Consider the following 11285-nt stretch of genomic DNA (forward strand, 5'->3'; position numbering starts at 1 on the left):
GGACATGCTTGCACACAGCCCTACTGTATCTCGGCTATGAAGGCATGATCGTCGTCTCTTCTGTTGACGCAATGTGGCCTGAGATTTGCACAGATTCGGGGCAGTGCGCTTCGAGAAACTCCGGCATATGATTCGCCTCGCGAGATGACTTGCCTGTTGAGGCAAATTGCCTGCTGGGGTTATTGTAATAACTCCGGACGGCGATTGGGTCGGCCGCAAATGAAAGATGACGACCAGGATAAGCAGAGAAGACGCAATATGGAACTCGGCAATCCTACTCTCATCGAGATTGTGGTCACTAGTAAGGTGAATACACTGTATTGTTCATGACGCTTGGGGCCTGTTCAGATCGACATGGTAGGAAGCCAACAATCTTGGCATTACGGGAGAGACGAGGAACGCTCCTGGGGGGGAAGATAAAACCCTGATTGCATTTGCAAAACTTCCAAGGAGAAGTTTCTGAACTGAGATACGGGATACGGGCTGTCAATTGCTTCACGCTGCAAGTAAACGTTGGTTGCAACCCTTTCGGCTATCGCTGGGAGAATTACTACCCACATACAACTATTATCAGAATGTGGCCGGCTGCAGGATTGCCTTGCCGCGCCTTGTAGAGTAGACCAGTGGCTGAAGACTTTCAGTGGGACGAAATGATCTATCAGAGGAATAATCGGCTAGACGAAGGAAGGGGTGCATGATGGGTAGCGTCCAACGATGATCGGCCGCCGTCGGACGTGCCTCGGCCGCGGCGCTTGGTCGGCTCGGTCCGATGCTGGGAACAGATCCCTTCCGCTTTATCCTCCGTAGCTTTCAATACTCGACAGTGAAATGTTGGAGTCCATGTGACACTTGACTCGCAGTTCCACGTGGTTCATGTAACTCTATCTTGACCCTTATAAAAATGCTTCCCGAGTCATGAAAGAATGAGCAGTTTGAGATTACCTAGTCAGTCGAGCCACCGTCAGGGGTGCCGGCGTTAAGCAAGCTTCGGTTGACAAAACGTCGACTCTGGAATTGAGCAATCCTTCGATCCTTTGAAACAAATTGTCCACCCAATGCTGAAGAGACATCCGTTTCCCCTAATAGGCAATCAAACAGCCGATGCCTTCACCTAATAAGATGGCCTCATCGCTAAATAGCTGGTTTAATCGATAGCCGTAAGATGGCTCATGATTACGCCGACGGAAACTATATCCGGAGCTGACACCACATCCATGAGTCTACACAGAATAACTCCGTACTCCGACCTCGTCCAAGCCACGCCTCGTTCGAGCGCAGGCTCAATAGCAGTTGATTTTGCTTATCTATGTCTACCGGTTATATAAAAATGTGGGATCAGACTTGCGTAGAGATAAAGCAACGACAGTGATAATCTTGAACCGACGGGTGGTCCGACGCTCTAGACGCCATGTATGCCCCCCCTCATGTCCAAGCAATAGGGATCGCAGCCCTTGCCGTCCTCCCATCCTTCTTCTTCGCCTCTCCCGCAACCGCTGCAACTCTACAAGCGTCCGGATCTTCGTCATCCTGCAGATGCTTCCCTGGAGATGCCTGCTGGCCATCCCCGGCCGAGTGGAATGCCTTCAACCAATCCGTCGGCGGCCGTCTCATCGCCACGGTCCCGCTTGGATCCGTCTGCCACGGCACCACGTATGATGCCACACGCTGCGCCAACATCCAGGCCGCATGGCCATATGCAGATACGCACACGGATTCGTCTAGCTCCGTTCTTGCGCCATTCTTTGCGAACCAGAGCTGCGATCCGTTCCTCTCTAGAGAGACCCCCTGTGTCATCGGGACCTACGTCCAGTATGCTGTCAACGTCTCTGGCATTGCAGACATCCAGGAGAGCCTTGCATTCGCGCAGAAGAAGAATCTCCGCTTGGTAGTAAGAAACACGGGACATGATTACTTTGGAAAGTCCACTGGAGCCGGGGGTCTGGGACTATGGATGCATAATCTCAAGACCTACGATATCTTCGACTACAAGTCAGCTGCTTATACCGGGAAAGCGGTGACCATGGGCGCTGGTATCCAAGCAGGAGAATCTGCTGCTACTGCTTTCGAGCACGGTCTCACCATTGTGTCTGGAATATGTCCGACTGTTGGTCTCGCCGGAGGATATACCCAGGGCGGCGGCTTAGGGCCCCTGACCACTAGATATGGACTTGGGGCTGATCAAGTGTTGGAGTGGCATGCGGTGCTTGCAAACGGCACAGAAGTCACCGCCACCCCAAGCAAGAACAGCGATTTGTTCTGGGCCTTGAGCGGTGGTGGTGGCGGCACATATGCCGTCGTGTATTCGATGACGGTCAAGGCACACGCAAACGAGAGGACGACAGGAGCAAACCTCACGTTCCCAAATGCAGGGTCAGAAGATGTCTTCTTCCAAGGAGTTCAAGCATTCCATGACATTGTCCCTGCGATATCCGACGCTGGGGGCACGGCGGTCTGGACGGTGCTTTCCCAGGCCTTGTCCGTTGGGCCTGTTACCGGGCCGAACATGACCAAGGCGACCATGGATAGCATCTTCCAGCCTGTCCTCCAGAAACTGGATGCTCTCAATATTACATACTGTGAGTTCCCCCCTCCTCGTGCGTCACGTCCCTCCCATCACTGCTAGAGCATGACATGACTGAATGATAATGACCGATTATAGCCTATTCCTCTGGGGAATTCTCGAGCTTCTTTGAAAGCAACGCCGCGTATGATCCACCGGTGGTGTCCAATGGTCTCCAAATTGGTGGCAGACTCGTAAAGCGATCGGACTTCACGGGGAATCCCGATGGCTTTATTCAGGCCCTTCGCACTAATGTTGACCAAGGTGGACTGGTCACCGGGGCCTCATACCAGCTATCGAGCAGCCTTCAACAAGCGCCCAACTCGGTGAACCCGGAGCTAAGGAAGAGTTTGATTTCGTTTCAAATTGGGGTGTAAGTTTACTCTTCTTGAAAAACCTGGTGGAATTGTTGCACCACTATTCATAGAAGGTTATTGACGAGAATACTTAGACCGTGGATCAACACAAACTGGGCTACAGACCTTAAGAACCAGGATCTCATCACCAACTCATTCGTGCCTGCGATGGCTGCCCTTCTTCCCGGTGGAGGCTCTGCTTACCTTAACCAGGCTAATTTCCGGGAACCAAACTGGCAGCAGGTGTTTTACGGAGAAAACTATGATAGACTGCTTGAGCTGAAGAACAAGTACGATCCAAACCACGTTTTCTGGGGAAGGACCACGGTTGGAAGCGAACAGTGGGCTGAGACGGACGATCATCGACTCTGTCAAGTCTCATGAGGGGCGTCATGGCATTGAAAGGTAGAAAGGAAAACCCGAGCTGAAAATGAGGGGCTTACAAGGAGTAATTGAACAAGCATCTTATTTTTTTCAGTGAGAGGTAAAATGTATCCACCGGTGGGTATGATTATAGACAAAGGACAAGATATCGCGATGCTGGAAACGAAGCTGTATCTACAATCTCTGTCCGGTCCTTGACAGCTCATCCTCCTTCCGATGACCTATACGCTAAATAGAAAATCGTCGAGGTCAAAGTTTACATCCTGGAACATGTCATCCAAGAACAGGCCTGGGGCTCCATCATCCAGAGCCATAACGCCATTTCCATCTGCATTCAGACACCGAGCATTCAAGATTCTCGCTGCCAGCATCTCGAAAGTCCGAGCACATTGATGAACGTACAAACTCAAGTGCTCGTGCGCCCTGAGAACTGCTAGCACTTGATACCAGGCTCGTTCGACTGACGGGGTGAAGAGGTCAGGGGCAAACATGGCCGCCAGAAAGTGGATGCCAGCAATGTGCAGATAGTAGATCCGGTACCACCAAGGCAGGATGCCTATTGATTCGCTGGGGTCGTGGATCTCGGCAATGAGCGATGTGAGCTTCTGTGCTGCCTCAAGGCACATTCTGGCACATTCTCGAAGGAGGCGGTCGGTTATCGTGGGAGGATCGGAGGCTGCTGCAACCGTGGGTGCGTGGCTTTTGATGGCGTATAGTCGTGCAAGCATAGGCCGGTGTAGATAGATTCGAGAATGAAGGAGCCTAATCGCCGTCAGCAAGGGAAAGGAAATTGAAATGAGATCGCACGGGCAGAGAAGGGTAGCGTATGGCCCATTGGCATTCAATGTTGCCTTGAAGTCTCGGTCTACGCCTCTTCTCCTTGCATCAGCCACGGCGATGCGAGAGTACAGCAACTTACCGAAAGTGAAGCAGATATCTTTCAGCTCTTGCCCTCCTGTCGTGAATCATGTGCATATTTTGCAGTTTCCAGTCGTCAGGCAGACTCTTCTCCCACTTGTTCAAGCAGCCGTCCAGCTGCACCGCAATGGAGTGATACTCGTCTTGCTGGTACAAACGGGGGAGTCCCAGCTTGATCGCGATGTTGTTTCTACTCTGCACCTGCGCCTGCGCCAACTGAATGTGAGTGCCAATCTCATGCAGTTCAAGCTCCCATGCGTGAAAGTCGGCTCCATGGCCAGTCGGCAGTGCTGGTCTGCTTGGCAGGGGGATAGCTGTCAGGGCTGTTGACTTTCCGAGCGCCCAAGAGGAGCATCTAACAAATATTAGATTCGTTTCGTACTTGCTCATGTTGTGTGATTGAGACCTACCGCTCCAAGGCAACACAGCTAGCCCAGACCTTTTGTCGCAAATCTTTGTCGGCATCACCAGATGACGCCTCTTCACATGTATGGCAAACCATGTTCTGCGCGATTCGAATTGCCAGAGTCGCCGTCATCGATGTTTTTTGCTGGTTGTTCGTACAATGAAGATAACGATTCATCAGTAACAAGCACTGAACCAGCTCGAGCGAGCCGGGCTTCCAGAGGATTGCCTCGGGTCGCAGCAATGCCCATGCGCGTTGGAAATAACGGTTGGCCTCATCGTCTCGCTTCTGCATAGGGATGGCTTCTTGTATCTGCACCGCCAGGGCGAACACAATGTTCAGTGTGCTGAGCCAAACGTCACGATCCACGTCTATTGGGGTGCCGGATCCACTGTAGAAGGCATCGTAGATCCGGGAAAATCGCTGCTGGTCAAGCACAGGCTCCACGGGATGCACATGATGCCAGTATATGCCAAGTAACCTGTCAGCATAAGCTCGAGGCAACTCAGAAGCAAAGTCAAGTACGACGCTTCGTGGCAGCTCTCCTACATCCCCGAACAGCGGCGCGTCGACAAACGGGACAAGACTGCAGGTGGTGTCTGGGCTCAGCCCGGCTATCTTGTCGATTGTCGAGGAGACTTGTCCGGCAAACCGCCCGTGTGCGGTGTAGAATGCCCGACTCTCGTCTCGATCCTCGTGAGCTTGCTCGAAGTCCGAACCCGATAGTCCTGTGGTAGACGGGGTATGGGTTGCAGAAGGGGTTTGCAGCGTGTATTCTTGCGCAGCCAGGGGCGAATTCCTGGCAGTAACGGGGGTTGGAGCTGTAATTGGAAGCTCAACGGAGACACGACTGCGGATGGGTCTGGGTTGACGGGTTGGTGCTTTTGCTCTTGGTCTGCCGCGACCCCTTGGCGAGGCCGCATCATGTTGGCTATAGTGACACGCCCTGCCTCTTTTCTGGCATCTCTCACAGACTGTACGTAGAACACGTGTAAGTGAGTCTCTTGCAGGTTATAGATGAAGATAGCTATGGACCACAGGAACGAAAACGAAGATCATGGACATTTCTATTACCTGGACGACCACCATCACACTTCACCTTGCTCGCCCGACAGGACTGACAGGCGTTGGCAATCTTCAGCCGCTCCCTGTACAGCGACAGAGGCACCTGAGCCTGGGCCTGCGCCTGAGTCTGGGCCTGAAGCTGTTGATCCTCGTCTTGACGGGCGGACATGACACCTTACTTGAGCTGAGTCTAGTGCTGTCGTCGGCAAGGCGTTCGGCACCCGGCAGGCACAGACAAAAGATAAGGTAATGAGGGGTTCAAAATAAGATCCGAAGACAGCGGAATGCAAGAATGTCCGGCGATGCTGGGAAGAGAAGGCGATGTCTCGTACCTATGTCCGTGTTGTGATGGAAAGGAACTCCCACTTCGGTACGGCACGTCATTGGCCACAGCGGACTTCGGAGTATAACTCAGTGGCTGACAAACCGGCACAGGCCAGGGATGCGCACTTTGGTCCAATCATGGTTGGATGCGGCGCTTCTTGTTTCGGCCATTGCAGCCAATAAGAGGCTGGTCCGATCTTTGGACAGAGGGGGGCAGGTACAAGGTGAGGTATGCTGTAAGTCCAAGCTCGGCGGTATTGGTTGATGTGCTCGGTATATATACCTAAGTAAAAGAGCTCGATATTGCTTCGGAGTTTCCTCTTTTCTCCCTCATGGAGCACAGCTGTTGATACGCGTCTCTGCTTGATTGTTCAGTGTTTTGCTTGTTCTTCTACAATGTCGAAAAGAGAGTCCCAGGACTCCGGATCGGCCACCCCGGTCGAGCCTGTCGAGCCTATCGAGCTTGTTGAGCCTGTCGACGCCGAAAAGAATATCGCAACCTCCCCATACAATGGCTCAGGCACGGTGGAGGATCCCTTCATCGTCGAGTTTCAGAAAGACGACATGAGCAACCCCATGAACTGGGGCCAGGTCAGGAAATGGTTCCTCACAGCTATTGTCACCTTTTCCGTGTTTGCTGTTACGTTTACGTCTTCGGCGTATTCCGTGTCAGCTGGTGAAATCATGACCGAGTTCAACATTAGCAGCACTGTCTTCATCACTGGTGTCTCTGTCTTCGTCCTGGGCTTCGCAATTGGCCCTGCAGTATGGGGTCCTTTGGTAAGTTTTGCTATATTCGCCCCGTCTTTTGAGACAAGACCAGCTAACTGATACTCTTTCTCTCATATAGTAAGTTTTGACGATCCGCATCCACTTCTATGCAACTCCCCACGACCGACCGCTCGAATGCTAACAAACTCACAAGATCCGAGCTCTACGGCAGACAAGTGCCCTGGATTATCTCTCATACTGCCATGGTCGCCTTCATGGCAGGCTCTGCCGGCAGCAAGAACATTGCCACGCTTATCGTCCTGCGTTTTCTTGCTGGCACCTTTGGAGGGTCACCTCTTGTCAACTCGGGTGGTGCTATCGCGGATCTCTTCCCTCCCGCACAGAGAGGCCTCGCCATGACGATCTACTGCGTCGCTCCCTTCCTTGGTCCCATTCTGGGGCCGATCGTTGGCGGGTTTGCCACTGAGAACATCGGCTGGAGATGGGTGCAGGGTATATGCACCATCTTTATTGGCGTTATAGGTATGTGTATTGAACTCTGTCTTGATCGATTGCTTGCAGAATAGGTCACTGATAGGGTTGCCCACAAATAGGCATCATCGGCGTCATCTTCGTCCCCGAGACGTATGGACCAGTGTTGCTGGCTAGGAAGGCGCATGCTCTGTCTAAGGCTGATGGAAAGGTCTACATCAGTGTCCTGCAGAAGAACCAGGGCAAGAAGCAGCCGTCAGAGGTGTTTGGGCGAGCCCTGATACGACCTTGGGTGCTCCTTTTCCGCGAGCCCATTGTCCTCATTGCCTCGCTCTACATGGCCATCATCTACGGCACCGTCTACATGTTCCTGGGAGCCATGCCCATCGTCTACAACGAGCTTCGCGGATGGAGCCCCGGAATCGGTGGACTCTCCTTTCTGGGCATGGCTGTTGGCATCATCATAGGTCTGGGATATGCCATCTGGGACAACAACGGGCGCTATATGAGGCTGGACCCGGCGAAAAGAACGGCTGAGTCCCGTCTGCCGCCGGCCATTGCCGGTGCCGTCGCCCTTCCCATTGGCATGTTTGCCTTTGCATGGACAAACTATCCCAGCATCCACTGGTCCGTCAGCATTGTCCTCTCGGCGCCGTTTGGCTTTGGCGTCGTCCTCGTCATCCTGCCCATCGTCAACTACCTGATCGATGCATATACGGTGTATGCGGCCTCTGTCCTGGCAGCAGCAGCAGTCTTCCGCTCCATCATGGGCGCAGTATTCCCATTGTTTACTGACCAGATGTACCACAACCTAGGAATCCATTGGGCGAGCTCCATCCCGGCGTTTCTGACGCTGGTCTGCATGCCCTTTCCATTCTTCATGTACCGCTACGGCGCAGTGGTGAGGGAAAAGTGCAAGTATGCTGCCGAGGCCGCTGCGATTATGAAGAAGATGCAGGGGCGATAGATGACGAGATGATGGATGACGAGATGATAGATGACGAGGTGATAGATGTCGGGGCGCCAGATGTCGAATTCTCGAAGGAGTGGAAATATACCGTAGATTGCTATATCTAATAGAGAGGATAGTTCTCTACTATACACAATTAGAACCTTTTAATATCTGCCACTTTCGAAGATCCTTATCGCTTTCTACTTGAGAAGATGCAATTCGTGGACTTCAACAACAGTCCAAAGTATATGCTTGTGTTATTTTGCTTCCTTGACTCTGTCTCCAGTCCTCCAGTGCTCCCCATCATGTTCTATTCTCGGGTTATTGGAGCTTGTAAACATTCATCGAATTCATCCACGGAATCATGTTACACATGCACCACGCATGCTACACCCGGTGGAGGCTGTCTCTCATATGTCAGCCACCTGTCACGTTACAAGCGTCAAATCTCTATATTACACTCTGATTCACACTCTATTTCTTCTCGCTTAGTTTCGCTTTCAGTTTTCCCAGGGCATCAGCAACCATTGCATCTACATCATGGTCCCAGAGCTGATGGCTTCGCTCCAATATCTCGCGACTTATGGGCTCCTCCTGCTCGGCGCTCTTCCTGGTAAAAAGCTGAGCAACACGCCTGCTGCTCTGAACAAGCCATTGCGCCCGTTCGTAGCGCGCCTCGCTGTATACCTTGAGCCCCTCAGATATCTCAGACAAACCAACTGGCGCCCCTGAATTTTCCCGGTCAGCCAGTGCGGCCAGAATCTCTGCCAGGACCAGCGAATCCTCCATGCCTGCACCGGCGCCGCCGCCCTGGTTGGGAGTAGACGCATGCGCCGCATCTCCGGCCAAACACATACGGCCAAGCGCATACGAGGGAGCGGGCGAGTCGAGCATGTCAAATATGGCCCACTTGCCCAGCGTCTCCGGCAGCAAGGATATTAGCGAGCGAACGGTAGGGTTGAATTCAGTAAAGGCTTTCTCAGCCTCGGCCCTAGTTGCAGGCAGGACGTAGCGCTTCACATCATCCTCATCATTGCCCTTTTCCGACTTGCTCCTGGTATCGGACCAGTCCAGGGGGTCCATGACGAACACTTCGAGATGCATCATGTTTATGCCAGCCAGAGGAACGCTCAGAACAAACCCACCGGGGCCGAGATATCCAATCGCTCTCGACGTCTTCCCCGATCCAAGGGCTTCTTCTACTTTGGCCATGGGAACCAGGCCCCGAAATGCGAGTTGGTGGGCGTATTGCGCTCTTGGGGCAGATGGTCCGGATCCGAACATGGCGGAACGCACTTGCGATCGAATCCCATCGCAGCCGACGACTAAAAGAAGGTGAAGTATTAGCTCATCCACGTCTCAGGGCCTTCTTACTGCAAGCTGTCGTATGTGTGAAAGACTTTAGGTGTTAGGGAAGATCACTTACCAACATCCGCTTCAGCCGTTGATCCATCTCGGAACGTGAGGACTGCCCTGCCTTCACCGTCCTCCTCCACCGACTGTAGCCACTTCAGGTGTTGAACACGCTCCTGGGGTATATGCTTAACAAGCTGGCTAACAAAGTCGCATCTACGAGCCGCTTTATAACCCTTTCCCATACGGAGTTGGAACAGCAAGCCATCGTCGCCAGACGCCTCGGCATCATCCCCTTTTCGCACATGCACTCCATCGACAAAGCTCAGAAATCCTCCTTCAGCATTCGTTGCCACGTCAACGTAGCTCTGAAGCACCCGAGGATCCAGAGCCTCCATGGCCCGTTCCGCATTGGGGGTGAAGTGTATGCCGACGCCCAGCTCCCCGAAGCTCGCGGCTCGCTCGTAGATGGTAAAGTTGATGTTCCGTCGGAGCAGTCCTACGGCCAGAGCCAAGCCTGTGAGACCGCCGCCGACGATGGCTACTTCGAGGCTCTTGGCCTTGTGGCCGTTGATGACGTTGATGCCATTGGGATGATTGTTCGGTGCTTCCATCTTGTTATTGCGTGTCAGATCGCATGAGCGTGAAAGTGGAAAACGAGCGTATTCCTTTGACTGAGAGGAATGGTCTTGGGTCAGCCTTGTACTACGTCTTGTACGCATACATGTATCTTCAGCTTATAAATGCCATATAATCCTGTGCCTTGTCGGATTTGTATTGCGTATCGTCTGCTTGGCGTTTACAGGATCCTGTGTGCCGTTTGTCACTCCGACGTCTTTCGGAGTTGTCGTCACGGAGTAAATATTGGTGTTTGCTTTATCTGTTGTAAGCCGGAGTCCGGAGTTTCTTCATAAGGCGGGAAAATGAAATGAGAATCCCATGAATTGCGCAACGAACTTGTGATACGTTGTCGTATGACTGTCTATTGCTCAATGGCTTCAGTTCTAAAGGTTATCGAACCATTGGCTGAATTCACCAATACTACTGTAGTTGGCCTTACTGGAGTTAAAGAAACAAACATTTGCGATTGTTCTATCTTTCTGAAGTCTATGACAGAAACTCTGAAAAAGAGCTTGACAGCTCAGGGGTAACATGCTAGCAGAAACTTACCCTACAACACCTATATAAATTGTTATAAATCACATGCTTAGTTACCTAACTAGCTGCATATAGGTCCTGTTATCCTTATGCATACCTTCTAGCTAGCTTAGTCTCTTTATTACTCTTTTAATTATATTATAATACTTATTATTTATTATAACACTTAAGTTTAATATTTAATTATTTATTTTAATTACCTTATTCCTTAATATAATAGTAATTACTTAAGCTATATTAACTTTCTTATTATTTTATAATTATAAAATCTTAATATATAGCTTTATTATAATTTTTTTTTTTTTTACTTTAAAGTAAATTTATTATTATAATTAGCTATATATAATAAACTAGTATTCCCCTAATTAGTAAGAATAGTCTTTTCTAAAGGATAAACCTAAGGTTTAAGGGTTTATATTAGTAGAGAGGTTAAGTTAGATATATTAGCAGTAACTTATTATATAGCTAGGCAATACCTTTAGTAAATATCTAGGTTTTAATCTAATTATATTATTATTAATATACTACTTATATAATAATAACTATCTATTTAAACTATTTAAATAAGTAATATAAATAAATCCTTATATAGCTAGTTATCTTAAG

The 11285-nt window shown here is 50.7% G+C and overlaps 4 protein-coding genes across 4 annotated transcripts; 2 read left to right on the forward strand and 2 right to left on the reverse strand.

Annotated features, from left to right (window-relative positions):
• Nucleotides 1-1408: 1408 nt before the first annotated feature.
• BBK36DRAFT_1128361 (FAD-binding domain-containing protein) lies at nucleotides 1409-3300 on the forward strand (the record flags this gene model as incomplete). Its single annotated transcript, XM_024891605.1, has 3 exons — nucleotides 1409-2576; nucleotides 2660-2933; nucleotides 3012-3300. 3 exons carry the CDS (start codon nucleotides 1409-1411, stop codon nucleotides 3298-3300), a joined length of 1731 nt encoding a protein of 576 aa, XP_024746315.1.
• Nucleotides 3301-3521: 221 nt separating this feature from the next.
• On the reverse strand, nucleotides 3522-5858 carry BBK36DRAFT_1184242 (hypothetical protein; the record flags this gene model as incomplete). Its single annotated transcript, XM_024896393.1, has 4 exons — nucleotides 3522-4062; nucleotides 4220-4513; nucleotides 4629-5598; nucleotides 5699-5858. The coding sequence occupies 4 exons, from the start codon at nucleotides 5856-5858 to the stop codon at nucleotides 3522-3524; spliced, it is 1965 nt and encodes a 654-aa protein (XP_024746316.1).
• Nucleotides 5859-6409: 551 nt separating this feature from the next.
• Nucleotides 6410-8183, forward strand: BBK36DRAFT_60343 (MFS general substrate transporter; the record flags this gene model as incomplete). The annotated part of the gene is made up of 3 exons (XM_024898342.1): nucleotides 6410-6818; nucleotides 6941-7260; nucleotides 7323-8183. 3 exons carry the CDS (start codon nucleotides 6410-6412, stop codon nucleotides 8181-8183), a joined length of 1590 nt encoding a protein of 529 aa, XP_024746317.1.
• Nucleotides 8184-8642: 459 nt separating this feature from the next.
• Nucleotides 8643-10135, reverse strand: BBK36DRAFT_59919 (FAD/NAD(P)-binding domain-containing protein; the record flags this gene model as incomplete). The annotated part of the gene is made up of 3 exons (XM_024898336.1): nucleotides 8643-9493; nucleotides 9595-9802; nucleotides 9833-10135. The coding sequence occupies 3 exons, from the start codon at nucleotides 10133-10135 to the stop codon at nucleotides 8643-8645; spliced, it is 1362 nt and encodes a 453-aa protein (XP_024746318.1).
• Between the last annotated feature and the right edge of the window lie 1150 nt (nucleotides 10136-11285).

Source organism: Trichoderma citrinoviride (genome assembly GCF_003025115.1).
Source record: "Trichoderma citrinoviride strain TUCIM 6016 unplaced genomic scaffold BBK36scaffold_15, whole genome shotgun sequence".
Lineage (NCBI taxonomy): Eukaryota > Fungi > Ascomycota > Sordariomycetes > Hypocreales > Hypocreaceae > Trichoderma > Trichoderma citrinoviride.